Source organism: Rhincodon typus, chromosome 27, assembly GCF_021869965.1.
Source record: "Rhincodon typus isolate 14 chromosome 27, sRhiTyp1.1, whole genome shotgun sequence".
NCBI classification, from domain to species: Eukaryota; Metazoa; Chordata; class Chondrichthyes; order Orectolobiformes; family Rhincodontidae; genus Rhincodon; species Rhincodon typus.
Genome location: NC_063358.1, coordinates 24,371,598 through 24,397,028, shown reverse-complemented (window position 1 = coordinate 24,397,028; position 25,431 = coordinate 24,371,598). Strand labels below are relative to the sequence as shown.

The following is a 25,431-nucleotide window of genomic DNA, read 5'->3' as shown; positions in this document are numbered from 1 at the left end:
GTAAAACCCCATTTCTGTTCCCCATAATCTTTTCTTCCAGTGTTTATCTATTTTCTTCTAAGATCCCATGATTAACTCCAGATTCAATATTTATTTTTAGTGAAGATTGCCACAATTGTAATAACCTTTTGTGGTATGTGAAATCCCATCATTTCCCCCCAAAAAATTCAAAATATCCCTATTTTATTTATGATGTGGGGGCTGGTTTAGATTGATCCCTTGGTTTCTGCAGAACTTTTGATGCTTATTTCAAAGGGATTATACCCAACTCTTATAAAAATGTTGCCTTTTAAAGGGACTATCTTTCAGAGAAAGGAAGAAAATTCTATTTTCATGTAAAGCAGATGTTGCTAAAATGTATATTACAGGGGCTGAAATAATTATGAAGACTTCGTGCACTGTAAAATTGTTAATTTGTTGAGGTTATTTCATCAAAGCTAATTCATATTTCATTCAATGTCCTTTTATTGTAAGTAAAGCTGATAAAGGCTTTGAAAAATGCTGAGTGCTGAATTTTGTTATCCAGCAAGTTCACGTGTTTGTGGATCAGTGTGATCATGTTGTAAATGCTACTTGATTTGTGTAAATCATTGAGCCCTCCATTGCAGGGCTTATGATTCTTTAACTTCTTTACACTGCAAGAGTACTACTTGATCTTAACTCCCCTACCCACCCACTGCTTTACAGTTTGCCTCAGTTCAGTTTAATGTGTTGTACAGAGGTTTATTGAGTAGACATATAACTATTGCATCTGACCCAAGGTATCTGGATGGTGGAAGCAGGCATTTTGGATGAGGGTGCATCATTGAATACAAAGCAAACCTATCAATATTTAAAGACCTGATGATGGTGTGTTATTGTCACTGGACCCAGAGACCCAAACTAATGTTGTAGCAAGATCCTCTTGAATCCCTCCAATGGAAGAGAAACTTGAATTTCTGGTTTAAAAAAATTCTGAAAATAAAATCTGGTATTAAAACCTAGCTAAATACTGACCATGTCATAACTGTGTTGATTAGCCTAAAAGCCCACCTGGTTCGCTAATATCTTCTATTCTTGCATGCTTTGGCCTACATGTTGCTTCAGACCCACAGCAATTTGGAATTTCTTTAAACCATTGCTCAAAAGTAGTTCCTGTTATTTTCTCAGAGATAGCGAGTACTGAGATGTTGGAGTCAGAGATAACACCGTATGGAGTGGAAGAAGCAGAGCAGGCCGGGCAGCATCAGAGGAGCGGAGCAGAGCATCAGAGGAAAGTTGACGTTTCGGCTCGGGACCCTTCTTCAGAAAGACTCATGAAGTTCTGATGAAGGGTGTAAACTTGAAATGTCAACTTTCCTGCTCCTCTGCTGCCTGACCTGCTGTGTTCCTCCAGCTCCACACTGTATTGACTTGAGGCAGATTTTGAAAGTGTTTTTGAAAAATCTTGGGGAAAAAATTGTGCCTGTACCCTTTTCTTTAGAATATTCTGTCCTCCACTACATTTTGCATTCTTATCACCTCCCTATTTAGTAAGTTGCATTGACTTTAAAATAATCATACTTGCCTTGAAATCCCACCTTACTTCTGTAGCTTTCTCTAGCTTTGTGTTCTTTTTTTCAAAGCCTTCATTATCTTAGATACGGAATCCGAAACTCCTGATTTGTCTCCTTTTCTTCACAACGTTAAGAACTTTAAAAGCCAACTTTTGGAACAAATCTTTGCATCACCAAATAACACCTGGTACTTTAAAATTTTAATCTATTTAATGGTTCACCGCTTTTCATCCCTTAACCTTTTTATAATTTAAATGTAATATGTCAATATAAGGTATAGTAATCTAAAATAGTCCTTTAAACAATGGCACGTACATTGTAGTATTTCCGTCTATGGATTTTTTTCCATGTTTTGAAAGATGGAGAGATATTTCCTCTTCTGTTAGCTTGCTCTACCCCTCCCTCTCAGTCATAGGGGAAATATAAGTCCTTAGACTAGAAGTCCCTGACTGAGTAAAACAAAAAATAGTTATCTTAAAAACATTGTCAATGGTTGTGAATAACACAAGGATTTTAATGTGTGGAGGCCAGTACAGCGTGTGAACAACTGCTTGGTGTCCCAAGCTGCTGCATTTCTAATGAAGAGCAGATTTCACACCATTGAGTGAGCACATTGTGTCTGAGGGGGAGACTCGGCCCCTGTCACATCATTCAAATCTCCATAACAAAGTGAGAGTACAGCCCTCTCTGCCATGGAGAGGTGAAGTATGTGTGACCCCTGTATCCAGGAGCCAAGAGGAAAAGCCAGCCCCCGAAGTAGTCTGAAGCTGTGAAGGGAAGCCATTTCTCTAGTGGCTCCCTCTTCTAGCCTATTGTGCTCACTTGAAAATTTGCACTACTGCTTTGACTGCAGTAGATTATTCATTTTTATTTATAGCCCAAATGTAAAAGCATTTTGTTGACTTATTTCTATACATGTTGCCTTCTCAATACTTTGTTGTAGACTGATCCTAGCAAGTAGGAAATTGAATGGTAAATTTCTAAATGTATGTTACTGGCATTAGAGGATGTTTTGTTCAAACTTTTAACGAATAATACTGGTCAAATTTATTCATAATATTTTGAATAATTGTTTCTGCCTCGTTTGGAAGGGCAAAGTTTCATATTCTTTCTTGAATGTTCAAAGAATCCCAAAAGAAATCAGATAATGTTTTGCATCTTGTGTAATTGTGGTGGATGGTAAATGATTTTTAACATGCAACTTGGGCAAGAGTGTGGCCTTAAATCTGTGTGTTAACTGATTGAACCTGAGAGCACAACATAGAAAAGCCACAGATTTAAGACACCGATGTGTTTCTGTCAAACAGAAGCAGCTTTAGTCTTGTGGGTATTTTTCTGATTCTCCCATAACTCAGTCAAAATAGCCAATCAGTATTGTTACAGTTACGAACTGAAGGTAGTGACTGAGTGATAATGTACTCGGACGCATTATGTATGTGGAGAACAGGTGAGAGTACAGCCCTCAAGCATGCCTGAAGGGACCTTACAAATATGCGAGGAGCAGCCATCCTAGGAGATTCACTGAGTACAATAAATGACAACATGGTGCCTTTTAAATTAGGAACAAAGCCTATAGATGTTTCAGAGACATAAGGGGATAAATGAAGGCTGAGCCAAAGAAGGTTGTGTTAAACAGGAAATTTGAATAAATGAGGTTTTCTTTTAAGGAGGGATTTGTGAATCAAGTGGATTAAAGGAAATAAAATGCATTTAAGAGATTAACTCAATCCTGTACTCCACCCCATTCATTATGTAAACTAGTGAACATGCATCACGATCATTCCTCCTTCCAATAGCAGCCCAAGCAAGTTGGTCTGTCAGACTCACAATTGTGGTCTTTAGAAAGAATCCCAGCAGATATGGGGCTTAATGGTAATGGAGTGGAGCAGAGTATAAAACTGTCTTCTTCACCTAAGCCTATTTGAAGCTCATCAAAGCCTTTGGCTACTATCCAGGTACATGCTGAACTTCTCAAAAATGGAGGACCTGTTTCAGGTGTTACCCATCTACATTATGGTATAGCAATTCCAGCCTGTTGACAGGTTTCTGAGCCAAGGAAGTAGCCTAGAATACAACAAATGGTTTCAATTCTCCAAATAAGTTAGACATGGCTTTTTTTTTAATGCTGAACATCAGTATATCAACACAAGAAATAAAACCTCATCAAAAGCCTTTGCTTGCTTTGGTGGCCATACCATCTCAACTATGCTCTTTACCTTCACTGGTACTCATTAATGCTTGTTTCACAGAACCACATAATGCTATACCTAGCTTTGGTGGTGGAATACATTCTGTGCACACGGATCTACTGAAATAATGACTGGCTGTATCATTTCTCATTTCGCTTTAAGTAAAGATGCCAGAGCATAGGGCTGCATTCTCCGAGAGAGATGTCTGATGGTGGTTTAACATGAGGGTCACCACACCTCTGGAGAGGGGAGTTGTTGTAAAGGAAAGTCCTTCCTAGTATCCTTGGCTGGTGCAGGAATTGGAACCCACACTGTTGTCATTACTCTGTTTTGCAAACCAACTGTCGATTCAATAAAGTGCATGCATATGTAACCAGCTAATGACAGTACTCTCATTTCTGACAGCATAAAAAATGATGTACCTTCCCAATACCCATACATTACCAAATACATTGTGACTCACATGTTTAGATAATGTTAGTTTGGATAGACCTAGAGCCAGATCTGAGAGCTTTTGGGTTAGTCACCTGTAACTTGGGAAACTTTCTAAGGAGATTGGCCAAACATTTCATCAAATATCTGTTCCTTTAACCTATTGCATTTCCACCCTGGGCCCTAAGGCAAAAGAATTGTGTAACTGTTGTTGACCCTCAATGCAATTGTCTTAAATGTTGAAAAATGTGTATCTAACTATCTATGATCATAGAACTATCTATTATCTTAGAACTGAATTACTAGTTGCAAAATAATAGGGATTTAATTTGTCCTTTTTTAAAAATTGAGATTAGTGGTCTTTTGTTGTTTGTTTCTGTTTTATGGCATTTCAACGCTTCGCTTTTTAAAATTTGCTATCAAGTTGAAGTGGTTTTAACGTGTGCGGCATTTAAACCAATTTTTAACCCAAGTAGTTTGTTTTTTGTGTAACATTCCTGTAGTCTGCTTGGTCAGCATTTCACCAGCAACATTATGCTGAGAGAATGAAAGAATGTATCAGTGTTGTATATTCTCCAGGTAAGCAGTATAAAGATGAAACAGAAGACGATCCAATTTTGTATTTATTCCACTTCATGACAATAAGATAACTTGGATCTCCACTGAGAGCTAATTTGCTGATATAAGATGTGGTAGAACTCTGGTTCTACACCACAGGACGTTGGGAAAAGCAAGAAACATTCGGCTGGAGAAATCAGCAGCTCCGTAATCTACATTACATTTCTTTTGCCAACTGATTTGACAGCAATCAATACTAAAACACAGAAGCCATACCTTTCTTGGGTATAAACTATATCCTGCTTATACTTGAGGGCACTTTGTCATAAATTCCACTGGGCTTTCCTCATGTAACCTTTACTAGAGAGGGAAGTGCCACTGTCTGGGAGCAGGAAGGGAGTTTTACTTCAGCTTCAAAGTCACACCCAAAAGTTTGGAAGTTGTAGTTCCTTTGTCCTTAAAGGCTGAACAAACAAAGTAAGGCATTCCAGATGATCACCTTCTCAAAATTATCATTCAGGTAAGGTGCCTTCAGAATTGAATGCTTAATATCTCGGCTCTCTGTCTTGAGCAAGTGACTATGGTTGCGCATATTTGCACTTCATTAGATTGCAAAGGAATGCACCCTTATGTTGGCAACTCACTCGTGTGGCTGTGTTGCCCAGAAGTAAACTGGTTGATTTAAGTCAACAAGGTGCAGGACTGGATGAACACAGCAGGCCAAGCAGCATCATAGGAGAGCCTCTCTGCTCCTATGATGCTGCTTGGCCTGCTGTGTTCATCCAGCCCTGCACCTTGTTGTCTCGGATTCTCCAGCATCTGCAGTTCCTACTATCTCTGGTTGATTTAAGTAATGTGAACTTGGCAATGAACTCGAAGTCAGCCTTATTGATTCTGTTTGCAACAGCCAACTTGGGTGATGCCTGATATAGGATCCTGTTAACATGATTGGAAAAGTTATTGGTCATTGAGGCCAAAGACTTCAATTTATACTGTATCTCATCCTACTTCACAGTAATTGTTGCGAAGTTAGGTACAGTACTTGGGGATTAGGGGTCAGGAAGTTAGAATTTGGTGTTTGTAAAATGCTAGAAGGGAACGCAGTGCTTGGTCCCTTTAAAAAATGATGTGCTTTTTCTATGTTTAGAGATTTTGAAAAGGATGTTTGTGAGCAACTTGAAAGTTTACAAGAGCACAGAGAGCACCCAAATTGAAACATTTGTATCAAAGGCCGTACAGTTAGCAGGCCAAGCAACAATTTTGTTTTGTTATCAAGACAAGTTATGAATTTAGCCAATCAATTTGAACCAGGCACTTAGATACCAAAAACCAATTAAATTTAAATCTGAGATAACGAGGTGTAGAGCTGGATGAACACAGCAGGCCAAGCAGCATCAGAGGAGCAGGAAAGCTGATGTTTCGGGTCTGGGGGATGGTTTTGACAACACCGGACCAATCCTATTGTAAAAAATTGATATGTCATCAAGGGTATAAAAAAAAAAGGGCAGTTGGACAAATACAGGATGGTAAACTGCTATCTGCCAGAATTAACCGCTCTAAGCTGTCAAGAGAGAATTGCTGGCTGTCACAACCTTCTCTAAGACTTGGAGAAAGCACCATCTAAGTCAAAGTTACCTACGGCACAACTAGCTAATATTCCTGACAAAAGCCTCCACGGAGAAGGCATTGCTGATGGAGAAGGCACAGAACATTCCAGAAGAGACATAACCTGGCTATAATTTTGGGAGACTAAATTCTAATTTTTATTTTTGTTGTATATAAGTGGGATTTGTATTTATTGGAACAGCATACCATTAGAATCTTGTTTGATTTGGGAATGGTTAGTAGTTAGAAGGGCTTTATTCATTTTGTTAATAGTAGTTAATTTGTTCAATGTTAGAATTAGATAAATAAATTATTACTCATTGATTATAAAGTGAGTGTTAGGGGTTTATTTTAATTAACAACTAGAAGTTGCTAAAAGGCAGGTTACACCGCTTTTCACACTCCTTTTACAGATTATAGGGCGAGATGCTGCTGTTTAGGTGTTTTTGGTTTTAATTCTCAGAGAGGGGTCAACCTCTGCTTTGTAACATAATTAAATAATACATTTTACATTTTTGCTTTTTTTTTGTTGGTCTAATTCGAGAGAACTTCACTACGTCAAGGCACCTTGGTGTCATCCTAAGCAAGCAAAACTTTAACCTTATTTTCCTGAAGGACCGTACCATTGATAAAACGGCCAAGTCCCTCCTTTGGATAAGATGGCATCGGAGTAAGACTCTCCGGCCGGAGCTCATCTGCTCTGTCTGTTCCTTTTTTCTTTTTCTCTTTTTTTTTCTTTCTTTCGTGTTTTCTTTTTCTTCTGTCTTTCCCATCTTCTGCCAGCGGCCCAGACCTTGGTGGGAGTGGTGGCCTGGAGTGGAGTGTGGATGGCCAGCGGCCCGGAGTGAAGATGGCTACTGTTTGGGAACTAATTTTTCCTAACTTACGCTATACTACAGATATTGTTTAACTTTTTTCTTTAGTTTCTCTTTTTGTATTTAAGCTTTCTACCTTGGTACTTTGTACCCAAGATGCTGTTGAGCGTTAGTGACATTGTACACTTCACTGTACTCCATTTCTTTTGTAACCTGAGTACACATGACATTAAACCTAATTTTAAATGTATATGCTTAGATTTCTCAAAAGTTTCAATGTGAGGCTTGAACCAGCACATCTTCATATTCATCCTGTGTAAGGTGTTTTAAAAGCTAATTTTCAGTCATTCTCCATTGCATAAGATGGTGTCATTCAGTTGCATAATGCTGCTGAGATTACTGAAAACATCTGTCAATTTTCAAATGGTATCAGGTTAGTGCTGAGATGGAATGAAGGTGATTCAGTTGTTGTTTATATGGGGTGAAGTTGTGGAAATAGATGACTTCGATAACTTCTCTTTGACTAGACAGAGTACTGGAAAATGAGTAAACTAACAGTAACAAACACTTCATGCACAAATTGGCAAAATCACTTTTCTAAAAAAAAAATCAAGGGTAAAAAGTGGTTGTTAGAATCATACAAATAGTAAATGTTAATTACTCGATCATTCTGGAGGATCTAGGTTTGATGCTGTTTGGATTGTTATGACTGAGGCTAGAGGAATGCACTGTTGCTCTAGTTCCTTACTCCACACGTTGCAATATAAAATAAATCTCTTGTAGTTACCAAGTAAATTCACATTGGTGTTAGAATTGTCTTCTAGGTTTCTGGGGAATGGGACATCCTTTTTCGTTTGACTGTCAAGTTACATTATTAAAGTTACATTATTACTGGGTTTTATTTTATTCGCTTCCACACAAGTATAATTCATGATCATAAACTAAACATAGGACAAACTTTATGATACGAGACTTCATTTATTTAGCTTGCAGTTTTGCTTGAAAATCAAATCAGTCAGGCTGATCAGGCTTTAACATAGTGACCTCAGATGAACAACAGGACGCTGAGGATCTGGGCCAATTCATTTCAAAACAGTGCCTCAGACAGGGATAGTGTTGCAATTTATTACACCATACAGTATTCTTTACAACATATACATCAAATAAGCCAATGTATTTTAGTCATTCTAGTATTTCATTGTTATAGCAAAAAAAAATGGACAGGTACAGTTAATGAAAAGTTTTTTTTTGTTCACTGGTAAGCTGTGAATAAATTTGATTTTTGAACAGGATGCAACAATTCCACATTGGCATGAAAATTGCACTTACAAATTGCAAGTGATTGATTGCATGGATGCCAAACTAGATTCATCTAAAATGTCACATTCTTAAATAGGTTAAGTTTTTAAAAAGAAACTAATTCACTGATATGTTTTTGCAATCATCAGTGCAGTCGTCTTTTAACTCTTTACAACTGAGAGTCTCAAGCTGTTGAAAATGGCAAATTAATCAACACTTAAAAAGTAAGTGTCGTATTATTATTGCATTGTTCTCAGGAAGTGTAGCCTCAAGTCAGCAAGATGACACTCTGAGGTCTATTCTTATTCTCTGTACCATTTCATTACTTGGCTGTTTGTAACGTATTTATTAATTGGTAATTAGACAGCAAGCAAGCAAGGACTCAAGTTTGTAGCATTCGTAACAGGATAGCGGTATCTGCAGTTAGGTGACTGACTCTACAACTACTATTGCAGCATTCAACAAGAAAGGAAAATGACCAAATCTTGTACAAACTGTCACTTGTTTAGAGGGATGAGATGGTTCAGCATTTTGTGACAAATACAAGCTAAAATGTTTCTAGAGGCTTGAACGTTTGGAGAAAGGTTATGCAGCATTTCATTTGAAAGATGATGCCCAAACCAGCATCAACCTTCCTCATAAGTGCAGCATTCACATTCAGGATAAGCTCAAACTGGAAATGGATTCTATGGTAGAAAACAATATATTTGCAAGGTTGAGCATCAATTAGTGCAACACCATTGTTAGTGTTTTGAAAAAAAGACGGCGCTCTACCAGCAAGTTCCCCTCCGAGCTACTCAGCATCCTGATTTGGAAATATATGCTGGTATCAAAATCCTGGAATTCCCTCCCTAATGACAGTGTGGGTGTACCTACAGCATATAGATTGTAGCAGTTCAAGAAGGCAGCTTGCTAACATCTTCTCAAGGGCAACTAAGGATGGACAATAAATACTGACCAGCCCACATCTCATGAGTGAGATAAAGAAAACTGCAGCTAAAAAATATGAACACTAGATTTCTAGGATAACAAGGTGTAGAGCTGGCTGAACACAGCAGGCCAAGCAGCATCAGAGGAGCAGGAAGGCTGACATTTCGGGCCTAGATCCTTCTTCAGAAATTTCTAGTCTGGAAGTGCTTAATTCCAAGTTTTCAGGTGAAAGGTGTTTTCTAAGTTTGTTGTCAAAAATAAATTTTGATCCGTTTATCTTTTCCCAGAATCACAAGAACTGAGAATATTTAGAGCATCTTTTGGTTGATACTGTTTTCCTCGATTCCAACTTAGATCATCTGTTAGCTAGGATATATTCCAAAAACACATCAAGCATATCATAGGCAATCTACCAGATTTCTGTATCATAGATAACATCACTGTTCTCTGGAAAACTAAACGTGCATGATAGAAATCTCCTTCAGCCCATAGAAGCAGAAAAAAAAAGCAAGGTTTAGTTTTTGACAGCAAAAAAGTGCCAAATCAGCACAAGCGAAAACAACTTCAAGTTAATCTACTCTTCAGAAGGCATTAGACCTGATCCTACCAAAATAGAAGAGTATAAAATATGCTCCACCACAAACCTTGGGTATCTCAGTTTCTTTTAACATTTTCATCCCTATATCTTCCAAATTTTGTGACCAAAGTATTTCCTCTTTAAAATTTGCTGTACGAAGATGTGCCTTACATTTGGCAAAAGGTCACCAATTTATCTTCTAATCTGTCAAGAATGCTTTATCTTCCAGCAAATGTATTCTTTAATATATAATCCAGCCAAGCCTTCTATGTTGAAAGTGGATGTGTTCCAGGAAGGCCTTGAAGCATGTTTATTCCAGGGTGATAAGTCTATTGCATTTGGTTGTAAAGTCATTACAACTAGGGCAAACTACTCCAACATGGAAAGGGAAATTATTGCTTTAGTTTTCAGAATACAAAAATTCTACGCATATTGCTTCAGCAAATAATTCATTGGTATGAATAATCACAAACCACTGGAAATGATCTGTCAAATCTCTTACACATGCATGTCCATAACTGCATCTACTTATGAATGATTTTATTGTCTCATATTTTAGTGAAAAATACACTGAAAAGCTTCCACTGTCATCATGATCTAGTGCCATTTTGAATAGTTTAAGAATTATGGGAAAAAATATAGTTTAAAGAGAATCCATAACCCTTCTGCCACTGCTTTGCCATTGCCAAACCCAACCAACGTCCCAGTCACTGTTTCACAGGTGTTGTCTTTAGCTATTGGGCCTACCTCTCTGATGTCGCCTCTGCCGATGTAGCAGTCGATACCGGGTCCTTTGCTCAAAAATCCATGTATACAAGTATGGCACAAACCAGGCTTTTGCATGACTATTCCTGATGCTGTACACAGAATTCCAAATCCAGCTAAGAACAGAAGTTTGAAATAGAACAAATTGCTGGAGCAACAGATCTGGCAGCACCTATAGGAGAGAAAGTCAAGTTAATGTTTTGAGTCCACTGACCCTTTTTCAGAATGTAAAGTGTCAGAAGAATCCCAGATATAAGTGGGAAAGGACTGATCAAGGACAGAGAAAATTGAGTCAAGGTAGGAAGACCTAAGTTTTGTGAGGCAAAAACAGGTCTGCCCAGGCAGTCGTGTTTGCAGATTTTTGTAAGAAGGTAGAAGCAGCAGTAGAAGGTTGGGGTACTAAGCGCTTGGAGGCTGTCAATGGGAGATCCCCAGATAAAATGACATTAGTGACCTTTGTGGACAAATAGCCTTATGTTTGATGGTGGGGTCATGGCCTGGGGGAGACCGCAGGAGGTGTCTGAGAGTTGGCACTCAACTTCCGATGTAGCAGTCAATACGTTAGACAACAACAACACCACCCTTATCAGCAAGCTTGATTACAAAGTCAGGGTTGGATCTGAGAGACAGTGCAGTTGGTTCACAGGAGATGGGTTTCAATGGGTAAGTGTGGAGTGGAGGTGCAGAGAAAGTATGGCAACAGAGGACTATCATGACATTGAACGGTAGAGTGCAGGTAAAAGGCCAGAGGGAGGGGTCCAAGCAGAGGGAGTATGTTGGAGGTGGGTGAAGGGGTCTGTAGGACAGGGAGACTGTCGCCCAAGAAAATGGGTGCAGAAGCAAAGATAATATGTCCGAAATCCACTGAGATGGGGTGCAGAGGGATAAAACTAAGACTTACTGAGTACAGAATTTTGTTGTATCAGAACATAAGGTCAGAAGGGATAGTAAATGGCTAACCGAAGAAGGGATAGACAGAGGCATGGAGAGCAAGGTTCCATGTGGGCATGAGTACTTATGAGTTTTTGCAGCTTTGTTTTATTTATTTTATATTAAGAACAGGATTTTCCTCTAGATTTAAAAATGGACATTTTGATATAGTGAGCTAAATTTGCTCTGTTTGACTAGGATCAAAATTAATTAGATCAACTGGAGTCCATCTTCAAACTCTGATTTAAAAATGGCTATTTTGAAATCAAAGTTTGAAGATGGACTCCAGTTGATCTAATTAATTTTGATCCTAGTTAAACAGAGCAAATTCAGCAAACTATTTCAAAATGCCCAGCTTACAATAGCTCTAGATGATGATCAGCAGATGTCCTTGAACAAGCTCTTGAGAAAGTGCAGCCTTTCTGATCATTGAGATGAACTATGACACACATGGCTAATAAGTAATTATTCCACAAGCTCTTTTGATATTATGCTTGGCCGTATAAGTATTAGTCACACGGACACACAAAAAAAGCAAGAGATTGGTGTCTAAATCTGTCTGCTGGCCCAACATCAATAAGGACGTTGATCAACTGGTTCAAGTTGTGTGAAATATCAATTCTATAAACCTCAGCAACTGGGAGAACCTCTCATTCCACAATTCCTCCTAAGCTGTAGAGTAAGATAGCAGCTGAGGTTTTCCAAGTCCAAGCATCGTAGTGACAATATTGAAAAAAATTTCCTTGCATGTAACAAATCAAAATGCCACTGGTGCAGCAGCTGTTGTACAGGTACACCATTGCAAACAGACTGTCCGGGTGCATAACAGCCTGGTACGGCAACTGCTCTGCCCAGGACTGTAAGAAACTACAGAAGGTTGTGTGCACAGCGCAGAGTATCATAGAAGCCAACCTTTCGTCCATGGAGTCTATTTACATGGCTCACTGCCGTGGAAATGTGGCCAACATCAGCAAAGGCCCATTGCACCTTGGTAATGACCTGCTGCAACCTCTTCCGTCAGCCAAAAGATACAGAAGCCTGAACATATGTACTAGTAGGTTCAGGAACAGCTTCTTTCTGACCGTTATCAGACTGTTAAATTGACACTAGTCTCAAATGATGTAACCTGTATGCCTCTAAGTCTTTTGATCTGTACACATCTTTTGCTTGCTGTGATCTGCCTGTACCGCTTGTAAACAAAGTGTTTCACTGTGTTTTGGTATAAGTGACAATAAAATCTATAATCGGTCAATGTTAACTGCCAAATTCAGTTTATTTGGTGATCCTCAGCAGATTTGTTTCTGACAATGGTTTGCAGTGCACTAATATACCTTTTCAAGATGTGCAGGAAGTTGGGCATTCAACACATTGCTGCCTCGCTATCACTGTAATTGTGTCTCAGCACCAACCAGCCACATACATTTGAAGCATTGTTGAAAAGAAGGGAGAAAGTGGTACAACAGCATGATCAAGAGTGTTATCTCAACTTGAATCAGGACGAAGCATTAACTTTTGAGATTTTTGTGCAAATACATGGGTTTATGGAAGGATGAAATGACATCTTGTATAGCCAAGATCATGCAACAGTGCAACAAACAATGGTCAAATCACACATTGAAACAAGACCCATCTAGTTGTACGTGACCTGACTCCAATACTACAAGTATTACGCCTGACAACAGCCAGATATCTATAATGCATGAAACACATCCTTCTGAATTGACAGTACAGCACATTGAAGCTACATAAGCAAATTGTGATAAGTTTGAGGATTAGATCTGTTCATATTGTGCATCCACCAAAGCATTTAGAATAGCAATTTATTGTCACTTGTATTAATGAAAATACAGTGCGATGTGTATAAGTTGCCACAATTCAACACCATTTCAATTACAGAAGTTAAAACAAATAATGAAGACAGTTAGGACAAAATTCATCTTTTGTTCCTTCCACGGCAGCCTGGGATTCTAAAATAGCTCTGGGACACTACTACCGAGGCTGCCAAAGCAAGGATTTCTGGACAGGATGCACCACACTGCCACCACCAAAGCCAACACTGAAGCCACTGCATCACCACCATAGCAAGGAGGGACAGACAGGACCCAGCAAGTTGCCGTTACTGAAGTTGCCACATTGCTGCCATAGCCACGAGGAATGAACCACCATGTAGCCACCACTACAGCCATTGCTGAAACCATCACGAGAAACAGGCTAGATCTTCTGATGATGAAGCCATTGATAAAACCATGGCCATGAGAAATGAACATCCAGATCCACAATACGTAATTTTAAACATTAGGATAATGTGCCAATGTGCTTCCTTTATTTATTAGAATAGGTTTTCTACTGTTCAAAGGGGAAATGTGGGATCTATTAATGCATAGCCCTCAATGTACCTTGACGATAGCTAGATGACATCACAACATCGAATGGTGCAGCATAAGAGGTCTCCACCTTAATCTCTGTACAATCTCAACTGCTAGTTGATCTGTTTGCAAGCAACTAGCTAGCGAGAAAGTCAGCCAGCGAATTATGTGTGTAATATATTTATAATCTAAGTAAGCATATACCCAATAATGTATATACAAATCTGAGATGTTGCATTTTGTGTCCGTAGTTGGTTGTTGTTAAACCCGCGGATATCTGAATCCGTGCAAACCCAATTCTTTGTGATATGTATGTTGTGTATTTTTTATATACACACAGACACACTTTTTTTTTGCTGATTCAGCACATGTACTAGTCTGAAGTTATGATTCTAAAGAAATCAGTAACACTGGGAAGAAAACAGCCACTTCTGTGTTTCTATGGAAATGGATTAAGAGTACTTGTATGCTTTTCCTGCAAAATTGTGATTTGTTTGATAATATACCTTATCTGAAAACTCTGATAAAATATTAATTTTCCTTTCATGTCTTTTCAGCAGCAGTTGGCCCATACGTGCCACCTCTGCAGCAGGTGTTCCAAGCACCACGACGACCAGGGATAGGAACGATAGGCAAGCCAATTAAACTTCTAGCCAACTACTTTGAAGTTGATATTCCGAAAATCGATGTTTACCATTATGAGGTGGATATAAAGCCAGATAAATGTCCAAGGAGAGTAAACAGGTACCAATCAGTCAGCCTTATAATTCCGAATAATTTCACTGTGCAAAGAAATACAAAATATTAGTGCAAGTAGACTAGTCAGCTCCTCATTAACTGGCTGACACGCTAGCTCTGCTATTCAGTAAGATCATGGCTGATCTGTGTGTTTCAAATTCCACATTCTTGTCTACTCCCTTTGATTATTTTGCCTAGCAAGAATCAATCTAGAATTGAGCAGTTTTGTACTTTTGTGAATGGAGATCACAGTCAGTTGTATTAACGTCTCTCATTCCCTTTGAGAATTATATAGTGCTTTTTTCACACAATATACTACCATGATACATGCCTGAGTATATTTCATTGCAGTTGTTATAGTAATAAATAAATGCTGTCTTGTAAAATGATCTTTAGGGGTGGCCCTGCAGCACAATAGAGTTTTTTCTTTGTCTCTTGATTGTATGTTCACAATTTTCATACACGTGCATATTTAAAACTGAGTGTCATAGCTTGCTTAATAATTAAATCAAACATTTTATAGCCTGATTTTGCTGTTTTTTGCCTTTTTACCGTGTGTTTTTAGGATGATCACTGGATGAAACACAAGCCAAGTAGACTTAGGACCAAACTTGGAATTTCTCCCTCTACTGGTCATTTATGACCAACATTAATATCAAACAAAAATAAATAATCTTTTTCTTCATTGAATTCTATACATATTCAGGTTAAAACCGAATGCACTTGTACACCAGTATAATGCTGGCTTTGATATACATGTAATTTAAGGTTCCCTGTTCATCATAAAATCTATGAAAAATTTAACTGTACAAATACATTTGAAAAGTTTGTTAAAATGGGTATATTTACTGTCATTTAACTGATACCAGAATAATGTTTTGTTATCTTCATAGGATTTTTAAAAATAATAATGGTATGTGATTCAAAAAACACACTGGCTGTTCTGAAGCATGAGTTGCATTGAAAATGGAAATAAAGACTGAGTAATTACATTTAAAAATTTGGAAATGTGTTTCCATTGTAATAACAAAAATAGATAAATTCAGCAAGTAAGAGGGAAGAAAGAATAACAAATTTAAAAATATTAAAGTGCAAATCAAGAAATAGACTAGTGAAGTACAAATAGATTTCTTCAACTGCTTACTTAGTTTGGCTTACCAATTATGGAAGGAATAGAACTACAATTATTATACAAAGTCTTTTAATATTAGATCTTGTTAATGATTTATGAGAAATAAATTGGTCAGTAAGTTTGTGAATTTGACAAGTCTTTCAGCTTCATGGAGGATCAAGAATAATTGTAGATACTATAGTGGAAATAAAATCATCCTTTTTAATTATATTGAGCTTCCTATCAGTTGTGATACCAATTGTTGGCATTACTAGACAGGTCAGATCCCAGAATGTTCTGGTTTAATAAATTAGTTTCTTTTAGTTAGTTCATGTGGTGGTTATTCACTGAAACATTCATGTGAGGCTATTGATTTTCTTGGACAACAGAAGTTTATTACAGACGAATAAATTGAAAAGTCTATTTAGCTTTAGAAGATTTAAAAAGATCTAAAATCACACAGCAAAAATGTTTCAACCAGTTTCCTGATACTATCCATTATAGAGACTCAAGTCCTGAAAAACTACACTACTATTTCAATTCTTTAGCTTTCAACTGAACTGGCTCCTTCATGGTTCTTTCCTGTGGTCTGTAGTGGTAGCTCAGTGAATCATTTCCAAGTCTGCCAACACGAACCTTTCACTAACTTGAGAGCCTAAGCTTTCTCAATTCGAATAACTTGCAGATTTCAAACCAAACTTTGGAAGATTCACCAACTTAACCTTTCTGCTGAGGCGACCAATTCCCTTAACTGCCTTGTACTCTTAAGAGAGATGCTAAATTTGTTTTTGAACTCAACCCTGGTGTTTTCTGTGCTAAATTTTTAAAAAATCTTTTTCAATACTAGATTCTTAAGTGAAAACAAGGCTTATGACCTTTTGTTTACTATACCCATCATCTAAAACAATATAAATATTTTTCTGTAAACATCACAAGGTCTGCAGTCACTTGTTTAATGACAGATACTGAATTAAAGCCACCTTTCTGGAAAGACTGAGCTTTCCTTTTTTAAGAGGAAAATCCTTCACAGAAGTAACCAAAACCCAACTGCCTCTATTTTGAAATTAAAATTCCAGAAATGTTTTCAGGATAAATTAGATACGTTTCATCACAACATAAATGCATTTGTTATTTGTTGTGTTTGAAATCATGTCCTATGTTTAAACAAAAACTCCTTAATGGTAGTGCTACACTTTTTTTTGAAAGACTGGCTGATTAGAAATCAGATTTTGCAGTTTCAGAATTAGGCAAATGAGTGTCCATTTGCAGTGGCAATGCTGTATCTACAATAACAGCTTCATTTTTACTTCCCTTTTTTATATCAAACATTCAATGGTTCTGCATCAAACAAAATTTGACTCTTGCGCTCCATGAAAGGACATTATAACAGATGACCAAAACCTTTTAAGGAACATCCAGGACAGAGTGGTAGGGAGACAAAGGTTTAGTGAGAGAATCCCAGAGTTTCAGGCTCAGGCAATTGAAGGCACAGCCATCATTGGTCGAGTAATTAAAATTAATAAAGTCAAAATGTCCAGATGGTAGGAAGTAACAGAACTTCAATTAGATCAAATTTGAAAGTTTAATCTAAAAATCTCAATCTTAATTCAAAGAATTTTGCATTTTATTGTATCTGAATCTATTTATGCCTTACAAGGCTGCCATGTTTCTGATTGAGGGGATAAAACATTCAGTGATCCCACTACTATTATTCCACTTGTGTTATCTCACATTTCACACATAGGAAGACTTCATCTGGTTCCATAAGGCAGACATGTTTTGAACCCCAGAAACCTTGTGTGCAAGTCACAGGTCCACCTCTCACTCCTCAACCAGACCTAAATATAATCTCCCTGTGAATTCTTGCAGTCACTACAATAGAAATCAAATTTCTGCTTGCACTTCCAGTTACTACATTTTTAACCATTTTGTCTTTTAAATTGATATACAGTAAAAGCACATATCATTTTCATCTCTATATGATAATAAAATTGCCTTAAAACTCAAAGGCTTTTTGAATGTTTTCAACATGTCTGTTTTGCAGGGAAGTGGTGGAGTACATGGTTCAACACTTCAAACCTCAGATCTTTGGAGACAGAAAGCCAGTGTATGATGGGAAAAAGAATATTTATACAGCAACACTACTACCAATCGGCCAGGATCGGGTATGAAAAATTACTGATGATTTATCCTCTTCTGAGCAAGAGATTCTTTCTTCCCAAACCACAAATGAGAGCTCTATTTCTTTTCAGTCTGTGAAACTAAGTCCCAAAATTGCTTTGTGTAGAGTTTAGCTATAAAAATCAGAGAGGTGCATATTTGATTCCTGTTGTTTACTCAGCTGATCTAGTCATAGGTTACACTCTAAGCTGAAACTGCCAATTGTGTTATGAAAAAAATGAGCTTGAGTTCACTCTACTGCTCCAATATTCATTGAATATTCATGTGAAATATGTGGCATTATTGTTGCAGTACTTATGGTGTTGTTTCTTCAGACTTTGTGCAGTTAACAAATTTGCCTCTGCTGAGGTGGTTTAGCAGTGATACAATTTCATAAAGGTACATAGAAACAATGAGCAGGAGTGAGGTAATTCAGTCCTTTGAGCCTGCTGCAGCATTTAATAAGATCATGGCTGATCTGAATCTCAAATCCAGCTCCCGCCTACCCCGATTATCTTTCACCTTGTTACTTTACCAAGAATCTATTGAACTATCAGTATATTTTCTTTTGTAAAGATTGCTTACCTCCACTTGTTTAACATTGACTATCTCTGCTTATCTGCTAATTCTCATAATCACTGTTTTTGTCACCACTAGATTTATCTATTTTGATGCTGGCCCATTTGGTCTCCCATCTTCCAGCTTCCATGGACTTGAGGTCATCCCAAGTCTAACTTGCACTAAGTCCTGCTCGCACATCACTCCTGCCATACATTGGCTTCCTGCCCACTTAAAATTCTCATTTTTGTGTCAAGTCTTTCTATGGAATAGCCCCTAACTATCATATACCTTATGAAGAATTCTGCATTTGTTGAATGGCCACCCATGCCCTTCATCTCATCATTGCCTTCCATGTTTTAGCTACCCAAATCCTAAACTCTGTTTAGCAAGCTGTTAACTTCCCATCTGGTATTTTGTTTGGTTCTATCAATCTTAGCCTGATTTTGCTTTTTTAACATTCATTCATGAGATGAGGACGTTACTGGCTAGGCCAGCATTTATTGCCCATCCCTAAATACCCAGAAGGCAGTTAAGAGTCAACCACATTGTTATGGGTCTGGAGTCACATGTAGACCAGACCGGGTAAGGATAGCAGATTTCCTTCCCTAAAGGACATTAATGGATCAGATGGGTTTTTCTTACAATCGGTGATGGATTCATGGTTGTCATTAGACTTTTAATTCCAGATTTTTATGGAATTCAAGTTCTACAATGTTATGAGGCATTTTCTTATGTTAAAGTAATGCAAGGTGGATGTATGTGATCACTTAAACTAGCAACATTTTACGCTGAGGATTGCTGTTGATGAGTCACATATGGTGTTTCTATTGTAAATATAAATGATACAATCCCAGTATACTGGGAGTTTTCAGTAAAGTGTCCTTATTCTTCCACCCCATTAAACATGGTGTGCCAATTTTGTGTGCCTGATTATTTTAATTGTTAAGTAAGTAAGCAGTTACGCAAAGCTAGTTTTATTTCACACTTTTCAGTATTTTTGTGCATTACTTAAAATCAAATTTTGAGATTCATTTAAGGTAAAACAAAAACTGTACATCATTCTTCTCAGCAGCCTACCCCAAAGATGGAAAGTTGTACAAGGAGGTTGTTTGACAGACCAGTATTTAATGTTGATAGTTAATTATTATAATCCATGAAATTTGCTGGTCTGGATGGTCAATTATTTTTAGTTCAGCTTTTGAAATTACCCAGAGTGAATAATCTTCCCATTGAGGTCTCATTTATTTGTTTTTTAAATGTAAGGTTGACTTTGAGGTGACCATACCCGGTGAAGGAAAAGATCGCATTTTTAAAGTTTCAATTAAATGGTTAGCAGTGGTGAGTTGGAGATTGCTGCATGAAGCCCTCGTCAGTGGTCGAATTCAGGTTCCTTTAGACTCTGTTCAAGCCCTGGATGTAGCTATGAGGCACCTGGCATCAATGAGGTAATCTAACTTCCTGTTGATTTATCAGAAGGAGTATAATGTAATAGCCAAAGCTTTGAATGTTTGGTTTAATTTTTTGTTTTGATTTTACATTTGTTAAGGCAAAAAGAGAAGTTTGGGAGGGTTTTTGATTGGAATGCTCAATATTGTGTTGGCTCTAAACAGAATAAGTTGAAACTGTTCCAATTAACACTAGGGTCGAGAATTAAAGGACAGTGATTTTAAGGTGATTTTGCAAAAAGTACCAAAGGCAACATGATAATTTTAAATTAATTCAGGAGATGTTAGCATTACAGACTGGGCCAGCATTTATTGGCCACGACTAATTGCTGTGGTGAACTGCCTACCGCAGTCCTTGGAGTGTGGGGCAGCCACAGTGCTGTTGTAAAAGGAGGTCCAGGATTTCAACCCAGTGAAGGTATTGCAATTATAGTTCTAGGTCAGGGTAGTATTTAGCTTAAAGGGGATCTTGCTGCTGATATTCCCATCCATCTGCTGCCCTTGACCACCTCGGTGGTAGAAGTTGCAAATTTGGACTGTGCTGCTGAAGTATACTTCATGAGTTATTGCAGTGCATTTTATAATTGGTAGAAGTGCTGATACTGTGTGTTGCTGGTGAAGGGAGTGAATGTTGAAGGTGTTGGATTGGGTATCAATCCAGCAGACTTCTTTGTCCTGAATGGTATTGAGATGCTTGAGAATTGGAGCTGCACCCCTTCGGGCAAGTGTGGAGTAATCCATCACACTTCTGACTTTTGCCTTGTAGATGGTAGACAGGCATTGTGGAGACAGAAGCTGAGTTAACTCAGAATTTCGAACCTCTGAACTGCTTGTAGCCATGTTATTTATTTGGTTGGTCCAATTCAGTTTCTGGTCAATAGTAAGCCCCAGGGATGTTGATAGTGATTGATTCATTGGGAATAATGTCATTGAAGATCAAGGAATAATGGTTAGATTCTCTCATTAGATATGTTCGTTGCGTGGTATCTGTGCGATGCAAATGTTACTTACCAGCCCAAACCTAAGTGTTACCTGGGTCTTGCTGCATATGGACACAGACTACTTCAGTATCTGAGGACCTGTGACTAGTGCTCCAAGTTGTGCATTTCATCAGTGCATCCTTCTGATCTTATATTGGAGGTAAAGTCACTGTACAGCTGAAGATGTTTGAGCCTAAGGCACTGTCCTGCAGTGATTTCTTTGGACCTCAGAAATCACAGCCATTTTCCTTTTGTGTTAGATATGACTTCAACCAGTGAAGACCTCCCCCTGATTCCCACTACTGCAGTTCTGCTTGGGCTCCTTGATGCATGAGTCAAATGGTGCTTTGATGTCAAAGCTAGTTGCTCCCACCTCATCTCTAGAATTCAGGTCTTCTTTTTCTCTGTGTTTGTGTCATGGCTGTAGTGAGGTCAGGGGCTGAGTAGCTGGCAAAACCCAAACTGAGTGTCAGTGAGCAGGGTATTCATGTGCTATTTTATACCAGTCTTGATGACCTCTTCCGTCACTTTGGGAGGAGAATGGTGGATGATAATTGGCCAGGTGTAATTTGATCATATTTTGTGAACAGTAACAACCTGGACAATTTTCCTCATTGCCAAGCCAAGTAAATGCCTCTGTTTAATTGTATTGGAACAGTTTGTGTAAGGGCATGGCTATTTCTGGAGCATACTTCTTCAGTGCTATTTCCAGAATATTGTCAGGACTTGCAGCCTTTGCTGCATCCGGTGTCTTTAACCGTTTCTTGATATCATATGAATTGAATCAGATTGGCTGAAAACTTGTGTTTTGACACTGGAAATCTTGGGAAGAGGCAGAAATGGATCATCCACTTGGCACTTCTGCCTGAAGGTACATGCAAATTCTTCAACCACATCTTTTGCACTGATGTGTTGGGCTCTCCTATCATTAAGGGTGGAGATATTTCTCTCCTGTTAGTTCTTTAATTGTCCAGCATCATTCATGACTGGCTGAGGCAGGATCGCAGGGCTTTTAACTGATCCTTCGGTTGTGGAATCATTCAGCTCAGTTTAGTGTACCCTGCTTCTGTTGTTTGGAATGCAAGTAGTTCTGCATTGTACCATCACCAAGTTGACATTTTTTTAAGGGTAAGTCTGGATTGCATGATGCTTCTGGATTGCATGATATTCCTGGAATACCCTCCTGCACTCTTCATTGAACTAGGATTGATTTCCTGGTTTGATAGTAATGAAGTGGGGAATATGCCAGATCATAAGGTTACAGACAATGGTTAAATATAATTCTGCTGATGGTCTACAGCCCCTCATCGATGCTGGGTTATGTGTTGACCACTTCAAGATTTGTCCCACTTAGCACGGTGGTAGTGCAATACATATCTTCAAAGTGAACTTCACTTTCACAGCAACTTGTGCAGTGGTTACTCCTATCGAAGGTATTAACAGTCAGACACATCTGCAGCAGATAGATTCGTGAGGACAAGGTCAAATAAATTTCTCCTTTTGGTGAAGGTACAAGGATTTGACAATGAATTGAAAATTTGGTTTAGTGTAGGCCGACAACTTGCCATGGTTGAAGTTTAAGAGGCCAGCAAACAAAACTCAAGATTCAGGATGCACAGATCTACAGATACATGGGCAAATCGTAGTAAGGTTTAGTCGTGAAATGTCAGTAAAACGTAATATATACTGAGGAGTTCAAATAACTCATTGAAGAGAAATACATGTATTCATTTCATCATTGTCATCAGCAATCACAGCCCACCTAGGAAATTCCGTGTCACTGGTCATGAGTTCTGTGGATCCTTTCATGGCTTATAAACCTAATCCTGGAGCCACATCTCTGACCACACTATTGGCAGGTGTTTCCAGGAGGTGCAAGTGGTCCTTGGACTTGAGATCATTTGCACTTCTTGCTCTGGTTCCATTCCAGACTGCTTCTTACTGATGGATGTTCTTGAAGAATTGTCACTTCATACAGGAGTTTCCTCGAAGTCAATTTCTTTTGTACGAGGATCTCCCATACATTGACATAATATATTGCATTTTTTGAGGGAAGCCTTCAGAGAATCTTTGAAAGGCTTTCCTTGTTCTCTTGTTCAGGTGTCTTCCTTGAGCTGGATGAAGAAGGTTCACTTTGGCAGTCGGAACTCATGAATCCTAAGCACATGGCTGGCCCAGCAGAGTTGGTTTCGGGTGATTGTAATCATGATGCTGGTACTTTTAGCTGTTTCAAGGATGCTGGTGTTAGTACGCCTGCCCTCCCAGTTGATGCAAAGGATCCTTCTGAAAACAGCATTCTGAAAACTTTTCAATGGTCTTGAGGTGGTGTCTGTATGTAGTCCAAGCCTCAGAGCCATATAAAAGAATCAGAAGTGTATCTGCCTTATATACAAGGATCTTGGTGTCAGCACAGATATCATGGTTGTTGAAGACTGTCATATTTAAGTATTCGAGGGAAATGTTCCACGTTTTGGGATGATTTCTCCATTGATCTTAATAGAGGGAGGGGCCAGAACTTGTCCTGGGATGGGTTGCTAAAGGATTTGAGTCAGCTTGATGTTGAGACTGAGACCAGTTTGTCAGAATGTTTCTGTGAAGGCATTAAACGAGACTTGAAGATCCTGTTCTGAGAGAGCAGAAATGGCATTTTCATCTGCATACTAAAGTTCCACAAGTGAAATCAATGTTGTTTTCTTGAATTTCAACCGGTTGGGTTTGAAAAGATTTCCATCCTCCTGTAAATAATTTCAACACCAGTGGGAAGCTTGTTCTTGACAGATGAAGAATAGTGACGATGAAAATGCAGAAAAGAGTGGGGTGATGACATCCCTGCTTGACCCTTTCTTGACCTTAAAGGATTCTGCCACTATTACCATCAGTGAGGACTGTTGCCGTCATCTTATTTTGGAGGAGATAGAGGATGTTGATAGATTTCACTGGACAGCCAGCCTTTGACAGCATCATTCACAGCGGTTCCCGATTGACTGAATCAGACCCTTGATCAGATCCATGAAGGCTAGGTAGAGTGGCTGCTGGTGTTCCTGGCATTGCTCTTGGAGTTGCCAAGATGTGAACAATCCATGGTTTTGTCAGAAGCCATACTGGATTTCAGGAAGGATTTCCTCGGACTGGAAGAAGGTGCCTAGCAAGGTTTGGACAGAGACTATCTTAATAATGGAGAATTGAGGATTCTTTGGTAGGCTCACAGACCATTTTGTCTCCCTTCTTGAAGACAGTGGCAAAGACAGCATTCCTAGGATCAGCAGGGAATTCTTCTTTGTCCTAGATTTTCAGGAATAGTTGCTCCTGTGTTTCCATTCTTTGTGTGTCTAATGGTCGCTTCAACTTCTGCCATTGTAGATGGGAGTCCAAGATCATCATTGATTGGGAGTAGGGAGATTTCTTCAAACACGTCCTCATCAACATTTGCATTGCAGTTTAAGAGTTCTTTTGAAGTATTCCCTCCATCAGAGGCTGATGTTTTCTGTGTCTGAAAAGAGTTCCATCCTTAGTCCAAACTGGTTTGAGGCCCAGGGTGTCTGGCCCATGTATTGCCTTGGTGGTACTGAAGAAACCCCTGTCAGCAAGGAGTTACAGCTCCTTAGCTTTCTCAGTCCACCATTGGTTCTTGATTTCCCTTGTAACTCCACCTTTGATTGATGAGTTCTCTTTGACTCACTGGTAATGTCATTTTTCCAGGCATGACAGTTTCCCTCTTGTTGATGAGGTCTTGGAAGATGTGGTCATTCTTATTGAGCCAGTCTTGGTGTTTCTTGGTCCTGTAGCCAATGGTTTCTTCACAGCATGAAATGATTGCTGTCTCCCAGATTTCCTCCATTCCACTAAAATGAACTCTCCAGAGATTTTGGGAAGACATTGTTGGAAGGTCACTAGTCTGCTTGACTCTTGAAGCTACTCAACGTTGAGCTTTTTTCTGAACCATTTCGGCATCTTTGGCTTCCGGTGGCACAAGAGGAATGAAATCCTTACTTAGAGATAAGGTTCCCAAGCAGACTTGAGAACAATGTATATGCTGACAGCCCAGCCTGAGTGTAGCCCAGACACAGTGAGCAGGGAGCTGTATTGGCTGAAAACACAAAATAAAACACAGCTGACAACCTGTTGTCTCCAGAATAATGCATTGGCACATCCAGATGTCTTGTTATGAACGTGCTTGCATTGAGAATGGGTCAGTTTAAAGCAGCAGGCAGCTTGTATGACCGTTGGACTGTGTACATTTGACGAGGAGAGAGTTTTTAAAATACTGGCGGATGTGTTTAGCGTTTCCCTAGTGTCCAGGACTATTTAACACCCAGTTGAAGGCCAAGCATTAAATTGACAGGTATCAGTCCTGTGGATCAGCTACAATTGGTATGTGAAAAGATGGCATTTTCATTGCAGAGTGGGTTGCATCCTGGAGTTAGTAGTAAGAATT

The 25,431-nt window shown here is 38.7% G+C and overlaps 1 protein-coding gene across 3 annotated transcripts in view; it reads left to right on the top strand.

The window, feature by feature from the left end:
- The window catches only part of LOC109936649 (protein argonaute-1), a 127,317-nt gene that overhangs the window by 63,919 nt on the left and 37,967 nt on the right, over positions 1–25,431 (top strand). For 2 of the 3 annotated variants that reach the window (XM_048612842.1, XM_048612844.1), the window contains exons 2-4: positions 14,559–14,745; positions 17,895–18,015; positions 19,835–20,016. In XM_048612842.1, the coding sequence (XP_048468799.1) occupies positions 14,559–14,745; positions 17,895–18,015; positions 19,835–20,016 (490 nt within the window). The remainder of the gene's footprint in view (positions 1–14,558; positions 14,746–17,894; positions 18,016–19,834; positions 20,017–25,431) is intronic. The other variant, XM_048612843.1, reaches the window with a different exon arrangement.